General features: G+C 43.7%; 1 protein-coding gene across 1 annotated transcript; it reads left to right on the top strand.

Moving 5' to 3' along the window:
- Positions 1-921: 921 nt before the first annotated feature.
- LOC138838812 (acetyl-CoA acetyltransferase, mitochondrial) lies at positions 922-20,634 on the top strand. The gene is made up of 12 exons (XM_070038165.1): positions 922-1,060; positions 9,810-9,857; positions 10,732-10,849; positions 11,114-11,209; positions 11,423-11,523; positions 14,865-15,008; positions 15,359-15,509; positions 15,609-15,704; positions 17,319-17,432; positions 17,893-17,957; positions 19,910-20,067; positions 20,350-20,634. The coding sequence occupies exons 1-12, from the start codon at positions 989-991 to the stop codon at positions 20,468-20,470; spliced, it is 1,284 nt and encodes a 427-aa protein (XP_069894266.1). The 5' UTR covers positions 922-988; the 3' UTR covers positions 20,471-20,634.
- The last annotated feature ends 925 nt before the right edge of the window (positions 20,635-21,559 follow it).

Raw genomic sequence — 21,559 nt, 5'->3', positions numbered from 1 at the left:
ATACTTATTTCAGTTATGTTAATATGTGACATGAATTATAATAGTTCTATGTATTTTTGTATACTCAAATATGCTATATAAAAAATTGATGTTGCAAAGTCACACAGCTTTGTTGTCCTCTGCTGGAGGTCCAAAGCTGATCATGGCTCCACAGATGAGGGAATAGTCACAGATAACGTTTATTTTAGAGGAGAAGGCATAGAAAGCTACGCTGCACGATGCCGCTTCAGACCCCAGCTCTGCCACTTCCTGCGCAGCACGACCTCACTTAATGGAGTTTTTTGTGCATTTATTATTTTAAACATTATTTAACAATATTCCCTTATCTTCCTCCCTCCCTCTCCCCCATACCGGGGCTTGAACCCAGGGCACTGTCCCTTAGCGGTCCACCACTTGAGCCACAACTCCAGTTCCATCCAGCTTGTTGGTGGGTAATTGCAGATTAGAGTGCAGTGGACTTCCTGCCCGGGCTGGGTTTAGTCTGCTGTCCTCGCATCCCAGCCTCCTGAGTAGCTGGGATTGCAGGCGTGGGCCACCGGCTCAGCCCGGCCTATTCTTTCTGCAGAATTGCACGGATACTAAGTTAAAAGCTGAGGGGGTTCTTTTTTAAGCACATGCATGCATTTTCTTCATACGAGAGTTTTAGGGAGAAAGGCAGACTGGGCGAAGGAGGGGCTCGGGTGACACATAAACCAGTGTTCGCTGGAGCCAGTGGAGTGTCGCGTGCTTTCTGCCTTGGGTGGGTGCCCCCGCTCCCAGTCCCGACGGTTACAGCTGTCAATTTTACACCGGGGCTGCCACCTTCGTCCGGCTCCGCGCTACGCCCCGCCCCTCCGTCGGCTGCGGGCCAATCGCCTCCAAGCACGGCTGCTATTGGAGGAGCGGGAGGGGAAGGCGGGACCTGACGGGTTTGCTGGGTGTCTACGGTAGGAGGCCGCGTGGGCGCGCAGCTCCGGCCTTGCCCTTGACGCCGCTGCTGTGGGGAGCCATGGCGGCGCTGGCGGTCTTTCTGCGTGGCGGTGTCCGTGGGTGCGGGGCTCTGCTTCGGAGGCCACTGCAGGTAAGCGGGGCTCGACGCTGGCGGGGCTCCGGAGGCCCCTGCCGCGGCGCCCTCAGCCTCCCGCCTAGGCCCGGGGAGAGCCCCGAAGTCGCTCGGCGCCCGGGCCCCGCACGCTCCCGGGGCCTGCGCGTCCGCGAGCCCGGGGCCTGCGGCTCGGGCCGGCCCGGACGCGTCTGCACCTGCGCGCGCCGAAGGCCCGGGTTGGCGCTCGCCCAGCCTCACCTGCCCGCTGCGGCCTTGGCCCTTGCCAGGCCCCGTTCACCTCTGCTGTGACCTTTTCCCCGGGCCTCCCCCAGATCGCGTGCACCTTGTTGTCGGTGCCTTTGTTCGTGCGGTCGGTGAGGACGTCTTACCGGGCACAGTTAGCAGGGGACGCCCTTGTACACGGAAAGCTGGGGTGGTGTGCGCCTCACTGGTGCTTGTACTGGGGCTTGAACTCAGGGCCTCGCACACTCCAGCCATGCACGTCTCATGCATTTTGCTCGTTAATTGGAGATGAGGTTACATGGATTTTCCTGTTCCAGCTGGCTTTCAAGTGCAGTCCTCCAGATCTCAGTCTCCTGAGTAGTTAGGATGACAGGCGTGAGCCACTGGTGTCCGGAAATTGGTGTTTGTTTTTTTTTTTTTTTCATTATAGAGTTGGGCAACAATTCATTCCATAAACTAGGATAAGTGTTCCCAGGAAAGATGAGGTTTTGTTGCATATATTATATGTATGTATGCATGTTTTTGGAGTCTTGCAATGTAGCCAGGCTGGCCTTGAACTCTATTCTATTACACCACGTTCTCCCCCTCTTCCCCTCCCCCATTGGTGACTGAACCAGGGACCTCCCAAAATTCCCACTGAGCGACATTCCCAGCTCTTTTCATTTTGAGACCGATCTCACTAAATTGCTCAGAGTAGCCTCAAAGTCTTGATGCTCTTGCTTAGCATCTAGAATAGCAGCAATTACAGGCATGCCCACCAGGCCACTCCAAGGAGCCCTTTATTTTGGAGGGGAGAGAGGACATGAGGATTGAGCCCAGACCTTCCCTTGCAAGGCAAAAACACTGGACCACTTGGGCTACTCCCCTCAAGCCTCTTGCTTTATTTAGAGATGGGATCTCTGCCCAAGGTAGCCTCAAACTCAAGATCCTCCTGCCTTTTTCCTCCCACATAGCTGGTATTACAGGTGTGAGCCCTCATACTTGGTTTCAAGCACAGTTTCTTTTTTGTGTGTGTGAGCCAGTCCTGGGGCTTGAACTCAGGGTCTGGGCACTGTCCCTGAGGTGGTTTTGTTTTTTTGTTTTCTCAAGGCTAGCACTCTACCACTTGAGCCACAGCTCCACTTCTGGCATTTTTTTTGCGGGGGGGGGGGGAGTTAATTGGAGATATGTGTCTTCTGGGCTTTCCTGTCTTTCCTGTTTTAGGGTCCTTGGCTTTGGAGGTCTCTGTCTTCCTTTCTGGGTCCTAGCAGCCTGAGTGTATGCTTCCTTTTTGTTGCTGACCTCTGTTCTTAGTTATTTTGTTTCCTGCAGGTTAGATGGTACATAGTTGGTGGCATTGCTTAGGTGCTTGGGAGGGGAAGTGTTCTTTCAGTTTCTTTACCAGCTCATTTTTTTTTTTTTTTTTTTTTTGTTGGTGGGTCATGGGGCTTGAACTCAGGGTCTGGGCACTGTCCCTGAGTTCTTTTGCTCAAGGCTACTGAGTGCTCGACCCCTTTGTACCACCGCTCCTCGTCCAGTGTTTTGGTGATTAATTGGAGATGAGAACCTCACAGACTCTCTTGGCTGGGGTGGATTTGAACTGTGACCCTTAGTTCTCAGCCTTCTGAGTAGCTAGGATTATAGGGCTGAGCCACCAGTGCCAGGCGCCTGCATTCATCTTGTTGAACCCAGTAATCATGTGTAGTAGATACTTTTTGAATTAAGCAATTGTTTGCTTAACCGTGGAAATTGTTGTTTTTAGCAGGGTGTTCAGTCTTTTGTACTGTTTCCCTGAATGCAGCTTTCCCTCTCATCCATTAACTCATCTGGCTCCATCTCTCTCTTTGCCTTAAGTACAATCTCCTATGGTCAAGGAACCTTGATGGGCCCTCTTTATTTTCTGGCTTCAGTCACTTTTCTCTCTGGTCAAAGAGGTAGCCCCTCTTCTTTTTGATTTTATTTTTATTTTTATTATCTTTAGGTAATTGTACATAAGAGATGCCATTTAACAAAGCAGTTTGTGAATACAATGCATCTAGATCGTCACTTTTTTTTTTTTAACATTCTCACCCATCTCTCCTTTACCTACCTCTTCCCTCACTCTTCTTAATTTTGTAGGATATATATTGGATTTTTTTCTTTTGTTGGTTGTGGGGCTTGAACTTAAGGCCGGGGCACTGTCCCTGAGCCTCTTTGTGTTCAAGGCTAGTGCTCTACCACTTGTGTCACACCACCACTTCCAGGTTTTTCTGAGTTTACTGGAGATTAGAGTCTCACAGACTTTTCTGCCTGGGCTGGCTGGGCTTTGAACTGTGATCCTCAGGTCTCAGCCTCCTGAGTAGCTAGGATACAGGCATGAGCCACTGATGCCTGGCTGGTTTTCTTTTTAATTAATTATTTTTGTTAAGACAGGGTTTGCTATGTAGTCCAGGCTTCTTGGCCTCACATTTCTGGTCCTTTTGCTTCAGCCTTCTTGAGAGCTAGGATTATAGGTATGTGCCATCATGCCCTACTGTTTTCATCAATTTTATTCTTTTCTCTTCAATCTCTGCAGGTGACTTTCTGAGCCACTCAGCTGAAAGAACCCAGGGGATTTTCTTTCTTCTTTTCTTTAGTTCAGTGTTTATTTATCCCCACATTCATCATCACTGGCCTGGCATTAGCAGGAACTAGTGTCCTCTTTGGTGCTACCACCATACAACCTCCTTCCCCCCCCCTCCCCCCTTCCCCACACACAGTAACAGCAGAGATTCTGGACCAAGGTTCAGAATGTAGGGCTTGGTGCTCACCGTGTGCACATTCGAAGTCCATCTCCCCCTGTCACAATGCCTGGCCTCTTCGCTGCTATCTATATTGAGAGGCCATAGAAGGAAATGTAGAGCCGGAACAGACTGTGCAGTGTTTGCATAACTTCAGGCAAGGAGACTGGATGGGTTGTGTCAAAGTGTGCATTATTTTGGGGGGAGCTGTCATAACAAAATGCCCCAGACTGTATGGTGGCTTAGAACAGCAGAAACTTACTTTTTACAGTTGTGAAGGAGACTAGCAGTCAAAAATGAAAATGCCAGCCTGGTTGGGTAATAGTCTTCTTGGCTGTGTGTATTGGGGTGGGGGGCGGGAGGGAGGGTGGGAGAGGAGAGAGAGAGGTAGAAGCAGGCAGACATGTGCTTGTGCCTAGGGTTTTGTTTGTTTGTTTTTTTTTTTTTCCTGACCTTTACTCTGTATCTGACACCATTTCTAGCTCCTCTTCTGTGCTTTGATCCTGTAGCATTCCAGTCCTTTTCTTCCTTGTCCCTCTGTTGGGGATCCAGCCCAGGGCCTGTGCAGGCTACACAGGGGCTCTGCAGCTCAAGTATTTCCACAGTCCTCCTTCTGTTTGTTTGTTGTTGTTTTTTTTACCAGTCCTGGGGTTTGAACTCAGGCCCTGGGCACTGTCCCTTGAGCTTCTTTTGCTCAAGGCTTAGCACTCTACCACTTGAGCCACAACACCACTTCTGGCTTTTTCTGTTTATATGGTGCCGAGGAATCAAACCCAGGGCTTCATGCATGCAAGGCAAGTACTCTACCACTGAGCCACCTTCCCAGCTCTGTTCTGGTTCTTTTAGTGTTTAGTGTTTAGAAAGACACAAGAGGTGAATGGAGAACTATGGGAACATGTGGGTGATCTTCAACATGGTCAGTTTAAAGAAATGTCATAGAGTTTTCTAGAGTCCTCCATCTCCACGTAGTGCCTTTCTCCTGTTTCAGTCTGTCTCTGTGTCCAGTCTCCCTCCCCTCTTTGTTTTGATGGCATACTTGAGTTTGAATTTAGGGCCTTACACTCATTTGGCTTGCTAGCTTAGATAGTACTCTACCAGTTGAACCATACCTCCAACCCCAAATTTTCCCTTTTTATAAGGACACCCATCAGGTTGGAATAGAGTCCACTGTAATGACCTCATCTTAACCTCTGTAAACACCCCATTTCCAAATGGGGTTAGCATTTCCTTTAGGGAAGACACAATTCAAACTAACACAATTCAACAGTCTGTCAGACAGTGCCAGAAGTTAACATAGCAGAATGATTACACAAGATTTTTAACAAAAGGACTTTATAAAATACATAAAATGAACATAGATGTAAATGTTGGTTAAGATGAGCATAATTACTAGAGACATTTATAAAGACATGAAGATAGGTTTGAGATGTTATGGGTTTATGAAAGAAAATTCTGATTTCTTTGTACAGATAATATGCATAAACACGAAGTAATCTAAGTGTTACTGCCAAGTCCTCTTTAGTTGAAAAGTTTAGAAATGATTTGCTTTCCCCAAATACTTTCTAGATAATGGTTCATTTTCTAATTTGTTGGACTAATTTTCAGTTATTTTCACAAATGTTATGTTTGTTGTTGTTGTGTTGTTTTGTCAATCTCCGTTCCTTGGCTTTTGCTCAAGGCTAGCACTGTACCACAGCTCCACTTCTGGTTTACTAGTGGTTAATTGGAGATGAGTCTCACAGACTTTCCTGTCTGGGTTAGCTTGGGACTGTGATCTTCAAATCTCAGCCTCTGAGTAGCTAGGATTTCAGTCATGAGCCACTGGCGCCAGCTGAATTTTTTTTCATATGCCAGATACCAGTGGCTCACACCTGTAATCCTGACTACTCAGGAGGCTGAGCTCTGAGGACTGTGGTTCCCAGTCAGCCCAGGTAGGAAAGTCTTATGAAACTCATATCCAGATAAGTGCCAAAAAAGCCAGAGGTGGAGGAGCTATGGCTCAAGTAGTAGAATGCTATAGCCTTAAGCATAAAAGCTCAAGGATAGTGCGTCAGGCTCTGAGTTCAAGCCCTAGGAGAGAGAGAGAGAGAGAGAGAGAGAGAGAGAGAGAGAGACACACACACACACACACACACACACACACACACACACGCGTACACGTCACCAACTGGGCACTGGTGGCTAGTGCATGTAATCCTAAATACTCAGGGATCTCAGTTCGAAGCCAGCCTGGGCAGAAAAGTTGGTGAAACTCCATCAGCAGAATGTTATATTTGAGGTATAGTTCAAATGATAGAACATCATCTATGAACAAAAAGCCAAGCAAGAGTTTAAGGCCCTGATTTCAAGCCTCGGTACTGGTGCACACACAAATTGTCACCATCCACATTCTTAGGCAGCGAAGGATATAAACAAATAGTGACAATGTACTACTCTGAGGAAAAAGAGCAGTTGTCTTAAGTTCCTAAATTTCAGTGTAGAAGCCCAATGGAGGCTCTGGAGTTAGTTGGCTAAGTAGCTCTGTGTGTGTGTGTGTGTGTGTGTAAATTTCTTACACAGATGTATATTATGGTTATGCATGTGCTTACGTGGTGCCTGTGTTTGTACACAGATAGGTAAACATTTAACAATGTTATTTTGGGAGCTAGCTCTATGGTTTTCAGTGTACACTAATACCTCAGAGACATCTCCAAACCTAAGGGCTCTGGTTCAGGGTCTGTGAAGTGTTTATTTGCCTTTGCCATACATTGCTGACCTTGTCCAGAGCCAACTGTGGTCAAGGGGACAGGCAGAAGCCCTTTCCAAGTGGACTGAACAGTAAACAGGAAATATAGGCAACTTGCTGGAGCTAAGTAAGGCGGCTCAAGTTCAGTGCAAGTGTGCGAGAGATGTTGACTTGCTTAGTGTTTTCAGATGGGAGGAATCCCAGTCTGTTTGCATGCTCACAGAATGATCCAGAAGTGTAAGGGAGGAAGAGGTAGGGGAAGTGATGATGCTTGTGGGCGTGCCTCTTCGCAAAGGCAACTGCAGATCTGATCCAGAACGAAGTGGAGATGGGCCAGCAGTCCGCAGCAAAACAAAACAAAGCCACAACAAAAACAAAACCAGAGGATTAGTCTGCCCTAGCTGGCTTGGGCCTTCATTCTCAGATCTCAACCTTCTGAATAGTTAGGACTATAGGTGTGAGACACTGGTGCCCTACCATGTAAGAATTTTATATTCAAATTTAGATCACAGATAATGAAAGGAAGAGTGTTTTTTGTTGTTGGTTGTGGGGTTTGAATTCAGGCTGCGTGTTGTCCCTGGGCTTTTCTACTCAAGGCTAGCACTCTACCACTTCTGGTGCTTCACTTCTGGTTTTCTGGTGGTTAATTGGAGATAAGTCTCCCAGGCTCTCCTGCCTCTGCTAGCTTTGAACCGGGATCCTCATCAGATCTCAGTCTCCTGAGTAGCTAAGGTTGCAGGTGAGCCACCAGTGTTCAGCTAAAGGGTGTACTTCTTTCTTCTACTTTTTTTTTTTGTCAGCCATGGGGCTTGAACTCAGGGGCCTGGGCGCTGCCCCCGAGCTTCTTTTGCTCAAGGCTAGTGCCCTACCACTTGAGCCACAGCTCCACTTTTGGCTTTTTTCTGTGTAGGTGGTACTGAGGAATCAAACCCAGGGCTTCATGCATGCTAGCGAGCATTCTACCACTGAGCCCCATTCCCAGCCCGAGGAGTCCATCTACTGAGCAGACGTGCCTTGCCCACGTGTGCACACGTATGTCTACTGGCCAGTAGTACACACAGTCACTTGAGTGGATATGGGAAGCTGAGGGAAAACAAATACATGTTTTCCTAATCTAATGACCAGCTTGAAGTAGTACAGATACAGATTTAGTTTCTGTTCAGAGTCTGAAGGAACACAGGTTAGTGTAACAGCAACAAATAGATGTTGGGTTAACATGAAATTTGAATGTATGTGGAACTTCTGCCGGTCTGAGGCACTTAGCGGAACCCCAGAATCTGAAGATCTCTGGAAGAGGATGCACAACTGGGAAGAGCACATTAAACAGTAACCATATCAAGATCGACTTATCTTTATTTCTTCATACTATCGTTGGAAAGATTGCCTTGGATGCTGCCCTCATGTGGCTGTTCTCGTTCTTCACTTACTTGGGCAATCTACTTAGTTTCTGACTGCACAAGCTGCTGCTTTTGAGTGTTTGCATGCTTTCTGACATCATCATAGAAACTTACCTGTACTTTGTTCAGTGTAAATAGTCCAGTTTCACATCACCTCAGTCTCTGAACTTTACCCTATATTTTCAGAATGTCTCTTGGCATTTGTTCCAAATAACACCATGGAAAGAATTGTTTATTCTTCCTGCTTCTGTTGGAGATCATACTCCTGCACGTGCTAAGCTTCTTTCTCTCTCTCTCCCTCCCTCCCTCCCTCCCCCTCCCTCTTTCCCTCCCTCTCCTTTCTCTTCCATTTGTGTGTGACTATAGCAGGGCTTGAACTCAGGACCTCCTGTTCTCACTTGGATTTTCTGCTCAAGGCTGTTTTCTACCACTTGAACTGCACCTTTACTTCTGGCTTCTCGCTGATTAGGAATGAGTCTCTTAGATTTGTCTACTCAGGCCAGCTTCAAACTGCATTCCTCGGATCTCAGCCTCTAGAGAAGCTAGGATTATATGGGCTGACTTCTTTCTTTGTAGATGGGGAGAAATAGCAGATTTTTAAAAATATTTTTTAAACAGAGATAATATTTTCTGGGAGACTCTAAGATCATGTAATTTAGAACTTTGAATTCAACCACATTTTCCTCAGGTAAAGTAAGGAGGATCGTGAGTTCCAGGCTGATCTGGGCCATGGAGCAAGTTGCAGGCCAGCCCATGCGACCTAATGAGACCCTGTGTCACGAACAAAACAAAAACCCAACAGCCACATAAGGAAACTATATTTTAGGAAGTAAAGACTTTTTTTTTCTCGGTTGTGGGGCTTGAACTCTGGGCCTTAGTGCAGTCCCTCAGCTCTTCAGCTCAAGGCTAGTGCTCTACCAACTTGAGCCACAGTGCCACTTCTGGCTTTTTCTGCTTATGTGGTACTGAGTAACCTAACCCAGGTCCTCAGGCATGCAAAGCAAGTGCTCTACACTGAGCTACCTTCCCAGCTCTTAAAAAGACAATTTTTTTTTCTTTCTTTCTTTCTTTTTTTTTTGGGGGGGGGGGTCTGGTGTCATGGGGCCTGAACTCTGGGCCTGGGTGCTGTCCCTCAGCTCTTCAGCTCAAGGCTAGTGCTCTACCACTTGAGCTACAGCGCCACTTCCGGCTTTTTTCTTTTTGCTTACGTGGTGCTGAGGAATCGAACCCAGGGCCTCAGGCATGCAAGGCAAGTGCTCTACCACTGAGCCACCTTCCCAGCCCTAAAAAGTCAAATTCTAAAATGATAAACTCATTAAACAAGTTAAAATGTTCATTTCCATTGAACAATTAAGCCAAAAAGTAATGTTTTTAAGTTATTTCTTTCTTTTTTTTTGTTTTTTGTGTGTTCTTTTTTTTAATATTTTATTTTTTTTGTGAACACACTGTACAGAGGGGTTACAATTACATGGGCAGGATAATGCGTACATTTCTTATCAAGCATTGCAGCCTCCTCCTTTGTAAGTAATTTCTTTCTGATCTACAGAGGTTTAATTTATATGTAGACACTAGAAAACTTGGAAACAGAGCCTAAAAAAATGCAGGAAGAAGTTGCCATAATCCATTACTGACAAGTATAAAATTATATTGATATTACATTATAACACCTATTTCTCTTACAGGAAATAAGATACACAGAGCGCAATTATGTATCAAAACCTACTTTAAATGTAAGTACCTATTTAATTGTGCCTTGAAATTTCAAGAATTTACAAGCAAATGTGTATTTATACCTTGGGAGTATTTGAAGGTTAACACATAATTTACACAGTGGTTAGCAAAGCTAGCTATTCATACCTGAAGCTCCTACATTAATCTTTTTATAGCATTTTCCTTACTATCTCACTAGGAAATGTGGTCTTTGGCTGTGTCCCATCTTGCATATGCATCTCCATTTCTAGCCCAGAGTTCCCTTCAGTAGCAGAGCTTTTGGTTGGGTTGTTTGTTATGTAGTCAGCAAGGGTAAAGTGAGCATTTCTTAAATTTCTTCTTTTTGCTGGTCCTGGGGCTTGAACTCAGGGCCTGGGCACTGTCCTTGAGCCTCTACCAATTGAGCCACAGTGCTACTTCCTGCTTTTTCTGTTTATGTGGTACTGAGGAATCAAACCCAGGGCTTCATGCATGCTAGGCAACCATTCTACCGCTAAGCCACATTCCCAGCCCCCATTTCTTAAATTTCCGGACTGAGTAATAGAATTAAAACTTCAGGTTCTTACCTTCTGACCTCAACCTGCTGAAGAGAGCTGATCTTTATATAGAGTTCATTTGTCTAGGTTTTCTTTTCTGTTTTGTAGTATTGACCATCAAACTTAGTCTTGCTATGCATGAACTCTACCACTGCACTGTACCTAGACCTTGTCTTTTCTATTAGGTCTTACATCACACAGCACTGACATGTTTTAAAGCTGTTCAAATCTTGTTGAATTATTGATGACAATTATTCATGGAAATAATGTTTTTTATAGGACCATGTATGAATTATGCTGATGTAATGAAAGCTGTTGGGTGTCCTCCAGTACTTCTGACCATCTTGTGTCTTGCCAGGAGGTGGTTATAGTCAGTGCTACCAGAACACCCATCGGATCCTTTCTAGGCAGCCTTGCCTCTCTGTCAGCCACCCAGCTTGGTTCAGTTGCAATCAAGGAAGCTGTTGAAAAGGCAGGTCAGTGCTTGCTTTGCCTTTTCTGTTAAAGGGGCACTGTTATCTCATACTGACTGTATATATCTTCTCGAAGTGATATAATGCTAATTTCTGAATTCTTTCTGTTCAGTGGTAGGGTACCTGTTTAATAAGCACAAGGCCTTACGTTCCAGCCCCAGCATCTCTCCCCCCTGTAATCATTCCAACTATGTAATGTCATGCAGTTTGTTATCATTAATTATTAAATCGAGCAAAAATAGTGAAGTACCCTTTTGGTGTTCGTAGGGATCCCAAAGGAAGAAGTGAAAGAGGCCTACATGGGAAATGTAATACAAAGCGGTCAAGGACAAGCCCCTGCCCGACAAGCAGTACTGGGCGCAGGTACCCTGACACATTGCTCCTTTCATACTTCCGTTGTTTGTGTCAAGATAAAGCCATTTGAGATTAAATAAAATTGTAAATGTGCAACACTGATTAACCACAGACAGGAGAAAATTTGCAAATTACAGTAACATGCTCTTTTCTGTCACTGCAAATTCTGTTGCTGTGCTTGGGGAGTATCTGTTCAAAAATCTGACTTCACATTGGTTTCAGGCTTGCCAATTTCTACGCCGTGCACCACCGTCAACAAGGTTTGTGCGTCAGGAATGAAGGCCATCATGTTGGCCTCTCAAAATCTTATGTGTGGACACCAGGTGAGAAGCACATTCTTCATCTACTAATTAAAGTAAAATGTAGGGCTGGGAAGGTGGCTCAGTGGTAGAGAGCTTGCCTTGCATGCTTGAGGCCCTGGGTTCAATTCCTCAGCACCACATAAGCAAAAAGAAAAAAAGCCAGAAGTGGTGCTGTGGCTCAAGTGGTAGAGCGCTAGCCTTGAGCTGAAGAGCTGAGGGACAGCGCCCAGGCCCAGAGTTCAGGCCCACAACTGGACCAAAAAATAAAAAAAAAATAAAGTAAAATGTACTCCTAAAGGATCCTAAAAATTGAAGCATATTGATATTTACGCTTTAGAAATCAGAAGTTTTCTTTCTGTTGGTTGTGGGACTTGCAGGCCTGGGCATTCTCCCTCAGCTTCTCTGCTCAAGGCTAGCACTCTACCACTTTGAGCCATAGCTTCACTTCTGGATTTTGAGTGGGTAATTGGTGATTAGAGTCTCACAGGAACTTTTCTGCCTGGGCTGGCTTTGAACCACGAGGTGTGAGCCACTGGCACCCAGCATTGAAGAAGAGATCAAAATGAGGGTGCAAATGTATTGCCAGGTTGGCAACACACAGTTGTAATCCCAGCACTGGGGAGGCTGAGGCAAGAGGATTTTGAGTTTCAGGCTAGGCTGGGGCTACATAGCAAGACCTTGCCTTAAAAAAAAACAAGCCGGGCATTGCTTGCTCATGCCTGTAATCCTAGCTACTCAGGAGGCTGAGATCTGAGGATCACGGTTCAAAGCCAGCCCGGGCAGGGAAGTCTGAGAAACTCTTATCTCCAATAAAGCACCAGAAAACCGGAAGTGGCGATGTGGCTCAAGTGGTAGAGTGCTCACTTTGAGCTTAAGAGCTGAGGGACGGTGCCCAGGCCCAGAGTTCAAGCCTCACAACTGACACAAACAAACAAAAACTTAAATGAGTAGTTTTTGCTAAGGTATTGTATAACTCTAAAGAGACTTACTCAGATGGTACAGGTCTATATTTAGGAGGCAGAAGACCAGCCTGGACTAGGTAAATGAAACCCTATCTAAAAAACAAAATATAGACAAACTGTAGGGCTAGGCCATGGATCAAGTGGTAGAATGAATACCTTGTAAGCCTGAAGCCCTGAGTTCAATGTCTGGTACTACTTAAAAAGAGAAGTCTTATTCTGAGGTTTTTTAGGTGATTAAGTTAATGTTGACACCTTTATGTCCAGATGAGGAAGAGTAGACTACAGGTAGCCACAAACACAAAATTTTAGCACCAGGATGAGAAAGAAATCTACTTATATTGAGTGCATGCCAACCTATCAGGATTGTGAGGTATTTGCATTATCTCATAAGAACGCAAATATGTATATGTGGCCAAAGCTATCACTCCTGCTCTGCTTTGTTTGCAATTTGAAAGCCAGCCAAAAAGGAGAGAAAAAGAGGATGGAGTGATACCCTGAGCTACTGCACTCTAAAAGCACTGACTCCACATTGCTAAAACCTCAAATGGGACAGAGGTAGTAATCCAGCTCTCCCTCTCCCTCTCCCAGCACCTCAGTATCGGCAAGCTGAATGTCCTGCTACTGGAAAGCAGAGGAACTTTCAAGTTGTCAAACCTCTGGGTCCCACTTAATGTCTTGATGAGTTAGTACCAGGAACTGTAGTCTATTGAGATGAGTGACATTCTGTATGTCCCTGGATATATCCAGATGGGCTCCTGTTGTTCAGTGTTAAATATTGCTGCACACACACACAGGCTGTTGTTGTGGATCCTAAGTACTAACTTCAAATCTTAGTTCTGCCCTTTATTAGCTGAGTACCTATAGTGAGTCTCTAGAATGGTGATTGAACATCCTTATCATGTCTGTAGGGGAAATTTCTAGGAGTAGCTTGGTGGGAGGATTCAAAAATTTCCATATTTTCTAATGCTTTTTATGAAGTTGTACTGGTTCTGCTTTTCAAAAGTTGTGTGAGCCCATTTGTCTACTTCTTCACCAACAAATCTTTGCCAAACTAGTAGATGGAAAATGGTAAGGGCTTGTTTAAATGTTGGTTTATTGTGGTTCTTGAGCAAATATTTGTACAATAGTGAAATACTTCTACTTGTCTTTATTTTTGATGAAAGATTCTGAGAATTGGGCTGGGAAGGTTGCTCAGTGGTAGAGCGCTTGCCTTGCATGCATGAGGCCCTGGGTTTGATTCCTCAGCACCACATAAGCAAAAAAAAAAAAAAAAAAAAAAAAAAGCTGGAAGTGGCTCTGTGGCTCAAGTGGTAGAGCACTAGCCTTGAGCTGAAGAGCTGAGGGACAACGCCCAGCCCAGAGTTCAGACCCCATGACCGGACCCCCCAAAAAAAAGATTCTGAGAATTGATTTCAATTTTGTATACATGAATGTTTTGTATTTAGAAATTTGTTATAAACTATATAACATAATTTGTTATAAATTTATAATGAAAGTGAATTTCTTTCATTTGACTTTAAGAAAAGTTTAAATGTCAAATCTGTGTGCCAGGGCCCCAAGGAGCCTAGTCGCATAGGAAGCTTTGACATGCACTCATAGCTATGTCACGGACATTTATTAATTAAGAGCACTTGTATTAACTAGGAAACGATTCCTAAAAGGTGTAGAAATAGGTGCACATGCATAGTTTTTTTTTTTTTTTTATTTGTTGGTTGTGGGGCCTGAATTCTGGGCCTGGGCACTGTCCCCCAGCTCTTCAGCTCAAGGCGAGCACTCTACCACTTGATCTACAGCGCCACTTCTGGTTTTCTGGTGGTTTATTGGAGATAAGAGTTTCACGGACTTTCCTGCCCATGTTGGCTTTGAACCGAGATCCTTAGATCTCAGCCTCCTGAGTAGTTAGGATTATAGGCGTGAGCCATCGGCGCCTAGCAGATTTTTTTTTTAAACACTAAGTTCCTGAGTTCTTGGAAAGTGTACAATGATGAATTCTAGCCAGAAGGACTCAGATGAGTGGAGATGGTAATTGGTAGAGAAAAGGTTGCACATCACAAGGTCAAGTGGAAAATGACTACACCTTTCCAGGAAGAGGATTTCAGTCAAGAAAGCAGCATTATTTCCGTGAACTGAGTTCTTCTCATCTTTGAGAAGACGTTACATTTTTAGCAGTATCAATGAAACACAAGATTATGATCTTACATGAAAAGCTTTTTTTCATTTTTAATAGTCTGCTTATTATAATCTTAATTCTCATTACACATTTTGTACCATCTGTCAGGGTCAAGGAATAAGACTTGGCATTGGTCTAGCCAATGCAACTTGAGTTCTAATGCTAGCTATGTAAAGACTAGAGTGTGTTTGTAAACCCTTGAACTGATGCCATCTTGCATTGCTGAGCAGGACGTGATGGTGGCCGGGGGCATGGAGAGCATGTCCACCGTTCCATACGTGATGCCCCGCGGAGCCACACCCTACGGAGGTGTGAAACTTGAAGATCTGATTGTGAAAGATGGGCTAACTGATGTCTACAATAAAATTCACATGGTAAATGCTGTTTTTTAATAGGGGGTGCCATCTAATACATACTTGATTTTTCTTAATGTATTTTAGAAACTGAACTAAATACAGAGTGGTTGACGTTAGCCTTTCATGTTAGGGAAATATTTTTTTCTGTCTATTGTATCAGCATAGCTCAGATGTTGAAAAAATTGCCCCTCACTTGAACAGGGCACTATCGGGTGACTCCCAAAATAGCCAGTATTTGAAGGTAAGGCACGAGAAGTTATCTAGTTAGTACATAAGAGAGAGAAGAAGGTTAAGAAACTAAAATTAACTGCCAGTTTACCAAATTATGTAAACTTGACTGGTTTATAAAAACATCTCAAATCGATCAGGGCAACTGTGCTGAGAATACTGCAAAGAAGCTGAGCATTTCCCGAGAAGAACAGGATGCGTACGCCATCAGCTCCTACAAGCGAAGTCAAGCAGCGTGGGAAGGTGGGAAGTTTGGAAGTGAAATCGCACCCGTCACAGTGACAGTAAAAGGTAGACCATGCTGCAAAGTACATTTTTAAAATCCTTTCCCCCTTGTTTTGACTGAATGATTTTTGCTGAGTTTATGCTGGTTTTACATTTAAATTTTAGGTAAACCAGACATAGTGATAAAAGAAGATGAAGAATATAAGCGGGTTGACTTTAGTAAAGTTCCAAAACTGAAGACAGTTTTCCAAAAAGAAAATGGTAAGTAGGAAGCTATCAGATAGAATAAATTGAGTTAATATACTGTATTTGTTCTTGGACTTGCCTAAGGGCTAAAAAAGTAACTGTACAAAACATCTATATATTACCTCAAACTCAAATGAAACTAACAAAATATTAGGATTATTTTTCACATGCAGATCATATCCAAGTATGGGTAACTGAAAGTTGGGTTTGTATGGAAGTCATTTCTGCCAGTCCTGTGGTTTGAACTCAGGCCTGGGCACTGTTCTTGAGCTTCTTTTGCTCAAGGCTAGCACTCTACCACTTGAGCCACAGCACCACTTCTAGCTTTTTGTTTATGTGGTACTGAGGAATCAAACCCAGGGCTTCATGCATAGGCAATAGGCTTGCATAGGCAAGGCCTCTACCACTAAGCCACATTCTCGGCCCTCTAAGTCCCTATTAATGACTAGGATGATAGCTAGGGCCTGGCATAGTAGTAAGTCCTCAGTAACTGTTGACGGTTTATACAAATGGGATGTAAATGTTCTAAATATCTTTATGTGAGGAAGGGTGCTGGAGATGAGACCTGAGGCCTCACATAGGTTAGGCAAATACTCTACCTTTGAGTTAAACCCCTAGCCCTAAATTTCTAAATCAACTGTTGGGAAATCCAAGGAGCAATACAACTTCTGTTTACTGGGCTATATAGAGGTTATTTTTACCTTCATTATCTGTAGAGAGTTTTGGTAATCTGAAGTTCTTTCCACTTTTCAAATTCAAGTGTAGGGTAGGCCAATCTTTATTGTTTTTAGCATCATATAAAATTTTTATTGCAAGAGTATCTTTTAATAATTTTAATGTCAGTCTATTATTTAGTTTTTAAAAAATAAGAACTTAATGATGTATTATAAAATTCTTAAAAGTATGCTTCATACACTAAATGGATTGGCATCTAAAAAGTATTTTACCTAGAACTTGTACAATACAGTCTTCTCAGTAACTTCCAGAACTTCTTACAAAATTTCCTATTTTAGGACACAAAGAAAATCTTAGCAAATATAAGAAAATTGAAATAACTTCTCTGACTATAGTGGAATTAGACTAGAATTCAAACAACATATACTACAGAAAATATGCAGACAACCAATTGTTGAATGACTACTGGGTTAACTGAAGAAATGAGGGAAATAAAAAGGTAACTGTGCTGGGTTTTGGGGGCTCATGCCTGTAATCCTAGCTACTCCGGAGGCTGAGATCTGAGGATCATGGTTCATAGCCAACCGGGCAGGAAAGTCTGTGAGACTCTTAGCTATAATTAACCACCAGAAAGCTGGAAGTGGCGCTGTGGCTCAAGTGGTAGAGCACTAGCCTTGAGCTGAAGAGCTGAGGGACAGTGCTCAGCTCTCCCTCATGCCATAATGCATGTGTGTCTGAGCCAACTTTGAGAAAATTGCTGCTAAACATAAGGCATAAGGCCCTCTTACACTGTGTAGTATTTTGATACACCCCCAGGGCAAGAACCATGTCCATCCATAGTTGTCATACACTTGGTAACCCAGACAATGCTCAGGTATTTGCTAAGTTGAACCAGATGAATCCAGTATGGAGCCCTGTTGATTCCCCCCCCCCCCCCAATGCCACTGTTTTCAGGCACAGTGACAGCTGCCAACGCCAGCACCTTGAATGACGGAGCTGCTGCTGTGGTCCTGATGACGGCAGATGCTGCTAAGAGGCTCAATGCTAAGCCGCTGGCTCGAATAATAGGTAGGGGCATCCTGACCTGGGTTGTTCCTAGACTTCTACCTGGAGAAGGAATTGCTTCTCCTGTCTCCAGGTTTTACTTTGGGGCAGAATTTTACTGATACCTCGAACAGCTGTTAAGACATAGATTATGACTTAAAACAAAGCATGTTTTCTACTTTACATGAGTAGGAGAGAAGGTCCATGGTTTTGCCTAGAGAAGCCGTCAGCTAGAGTATGGGAGTAGAAGCCTAAAAATATAGCCAAAAAAACCCCCAAAACAAAAAACCCTTACATGCTCAGTACTTACTGATTCTGTAGCTGAAGACAAGCCTGTTTTTGCCTTTAGAATCTAAGTAGAATTAGAGAGGGGTCAGAAATAAAAGCATGCAATAAAGCTTGGTAGGCTTTTACGTACTTCATACAAGTTACAAGTAAGGTTATGGGTGCTGGTACAATGCTTTAACACTATTCTTTTGTGCAGCATTTGCTGATGCTGCTGTAGACCCTATTGACTTCCCAGTTGCACCTGCCTACGCCGTCCCTAAGGTGAGAAAAAGTGAGCGCCTGCATCCATCCATTGTGCCCTCTGGTTTGGTTTTATTGCAGTTTGCAAAGGAGATAGCTTGATTTCCAATGTTGCCACTCCTGAAAGCAGTAAGAATACAACAGAACAGAGCAACCTGCTCTGTTTATCTACTCTTCTTTAGAGTAGATAAACAGTATCTAACTGAAGTGCTTGAAAGTGATACTGAATGCACACACTGGAACAGAAAGCACACAGGAAAAGTCACTGTGACAAAGGAATGAAAATGGTCCCCAACAGAAAACTCCCAGAGGCATCTCCATCCTGAAAAGAGACTACTAGCAGCAGGGATTTAGAGTAAGGAGTATCTGAGACAATAAAACTCTACACATTCTCAATGGTGCGGAAGGGCAGAGGCAAGTCTGTACAAGGGATAACTTCTAGCTAAGATCATGTAAGTCTGCAACAACTACACGCTTCCAAGAGGGCCTTACCCTGAGACTGGACTTCTGAGACCAGCACCAGAAGGAAAAAGAATGGGTGGAAGTAACAATAGAGCTGCATCAGAAACAGTGGCAAAGTGTAACACACACACACACACACACACACACACACACAGACTCACACACACACATCCCTACCCCTGCATAGAGGTAACATATCTCAGGAATATAGAAAGTGAATGCAGTAGCTGGGCCCCAGTGGCTCAACGCCTGTAATCCTAGCTACTCAGGAGGCGGAGTGAGATCTGAGGATCATGGTACAGCCCAGGCAGGAAAGTCTGTGAGACTCCTATCTCAGATAAACTACCAGAAAACTAGAAGTGGCACTGTGGCTTTAGTGGTAGAGTGCAAGCCTTGAGTTTAAGAGCTGAGGGATAGCGCCCATGTGCAGAGTTCAAGTCCCACAAATGACCCCTTCCCCCCCCCCCCTAAAAAAAAGAAAGAATGCAGAGTAAAAAGCAGTATGGTGAAAAATTTTAAAGGGCACTACCAATTTTATTTTATTTTTTTGGGGGTCCGGTCGTGGGGCCTGAGCGCTGTCCCTCAGCTCTTCAGCTCAAGGCTAGTGCTCTACCACTTGTGCCACAGCACCACTTCCGGCTTTTTTCTTATGTGGTGCTGAGGAATCGAACCCAGGGCCTTGAGCATGCAAGGCAAGCGCTCTACCACTGAGCCACCTTCCCAGCCCCATAAAGGGCACTACCAATTTATAAAGGAGTTAAAGACAGCCACTAGCACAAAAATGGTGAGGAACTGCTCAAACATCTTATGAAAACCTTTATACCAGGTATTGGGGGAAGCTAAAATAACGGGAAACAAAAGGATTTTGAAATTTAAAAAAAAATCTCCATTTATCTTTGTATTTTGACAGGAATTTGGTTTTGAACTCAGGGCCCTGTGCTCACTAGGTAGGCAGTTACGCTACCATTTGGGCCGTGCCTTCAGACATTATTTTGCTCTGGCTATTTTTGAGATAGTCTTGCTTTTTGGCAAGGATGGCCTAGATAGACTATTTATGCTTCCCACTGTACCTGAGGTGATAGGCACGTGCATGGGCTGACACGCCCGAACTTTCACAAGGTATGTCAGTTTCATTGTGTTAATGCCAGATACTACTGAAGTCACTTGATAGCCTGGGATTTGGGCAACACAGGCTTTTACTTCAGTGTTAATTACTAATATTAGCACAGATCACACAGTGTACTTCACAATAATTTGGAGGGTTACAGGATGCCATGGTAAACTTTTTCCATGAGACAGGTTCTCCCAAATGTTTTTTTTTTTTTTTTTTTTTGCCTCAGTTGATTGAAATCCTCCCCAAGGGACTAGCATAATAAATGTGAACTACATCTTAAGAAATGTATGTTTAAATAACTAATGGCAGGGGAATAGAAGCCAGCACTGCAGGATCTCCAGAAAACAATGAAAATGTGCTAATTATTTGAATATCATTTGTCTCTTAAAACATTTAGGTTCTTAAAGATGCAGGATTGAAAAAAGAAGACATTGCAATGTGGGAAGTAAATGAAGCCTTTAGTGTGGTTGTGCTAGCCAACATTAAGATGCTAGATGTGGACCCCTCAAAAGTGAATCTTCACGGAGGAGCAGTCTCTCTGGGGCATCCAATTGGGTAGGTAAACAATTAGTCAGGTTAACAGCTTAGATAATTTGCTAAGGCAAAGACCATTTCTATCTCAGTATCATACCTACAGCAAAAAGAACTAAAGATCTAGGCTTAGTCTTTTAGAAGAGCCATGACCCTGAAACAAATCTCCTACATTGAAGAAAAGCAGTTAATGGAGCTGTAAGGAGTGGCTAATATTTTCAAGAAGTTGGCTTGGACTAGCAATATTTCATTGTTAGCCATAAATTCTGTTCGCCATTAAAGAACCAAATGCTTTCTGAATCCTAGGATGTCTGGAGCCCGGATTGTTGTTCATTTGGTCCATGCCTTGAAGCAAGGAGAATTTGGTCTTGCCAGTATTTGCAATGGAGGAGGAGGTGCTTCTGCTATACTGATTGAGAAGCTGTAGACAACCCTATGTGACGAAAAACTTTGTAAAATCAATGACATCCTGGGTTAGTAGCTTGTATTGATAATGATTTCATTTTTTATTATTTTCTATATTTTAAAAACAAAGTGAATCCCATCCTGAAAGTTACTGAAATTACAAATAAATTTTTTCTTCTGTTTTGAGTTTTTCTGATCCTTTAAAATCAGATATTTGTGCATAATGAACCTATACTAGATAAAATACCAGTATATGAGAGAACATATCATTTCTGTAGGTGACAGATGTTAAATTATTTGCAAGGGTAAGCAACTCTTTTTTGACAAGGGCCGTTACTTATAACTTCATCCAAGAGCCTATAGCCTGTATTTATGAAATTTGTGTTGAGAAAATTTCAAGTCACATGTGAAGTCCTTGGTAGGATTAAACCAAATGGTTTCAGAGGTCTTTATGACTTGCAGACATTAAAGTGAGAACTAGCTCTTGTGGGCAAATAAGCAATGGCACATATCGCTAGTCAAGCCAAACCAGTGTGTACAACAGCATTCCAAATGCTCAGTCTGGATTAGGGGAAATTCCTTAGAACCTCAACTGAATACAGGGGTGGGGGTACCAAGAGGCAGAACAAAGTTCTGGGGCTTGAGCTTTTCATTAATGACAATGGTGGAGATAAATGGAGAGACTTGACACATCGCCTGTAAAAGATGTTTTCGTTGTTGTTGGTCTTGGGACTGGAACTATGGGATTGGGTGCTGTCCCTCAGCTCTTCAGCTCAAGGCGAGTACTCTCACTTGAGCCACAGTGCCATTTCCAGTTTTCTGGTGGTTTACTGGAGATAAGAATTTCACAGACTTTCCTGGCTGGGCTGGCTTTGAACCATGATCCTCAGATCTCAGCCTCCTAAGTAGCTAGGATTACAGGCGTGAGCCTCGAGAGCCCAGCTTAAAAGGAGTTTTTTTAAATGTACAAGGGCCATGTTTCATCTTCCTAACGTGCATTTTTAAAGTACATGGTACCTGTTCAAAAGGATTTGCTGTGGTATTTCAACATGCACATATAGTACTAATCAGACCTGACCTGTCCCCCTATTATTCAACAGCTCTTAATGGG

Source organism: Dipodomys merriami, unplaced genomic scaffold (assembly GCF_024711535.1).
Source record: "Dipodomys merriami isolate MVZ:Mamm:240054 unplaced genomic scaffold, mDipMer1.0.p SCAF_29, whole genome shotgun sequence".
NCBI classification, from domain to species: domain Eukaryota; kingdom Metazoa; phylum Chordata; class Mammalia; order Rodentia; family Heteromyidae; genus Dipodomys; species Dipodomys merriami.
This window is presented reverse-complemented; position numbering and strand designations above follow the sequence as displayed.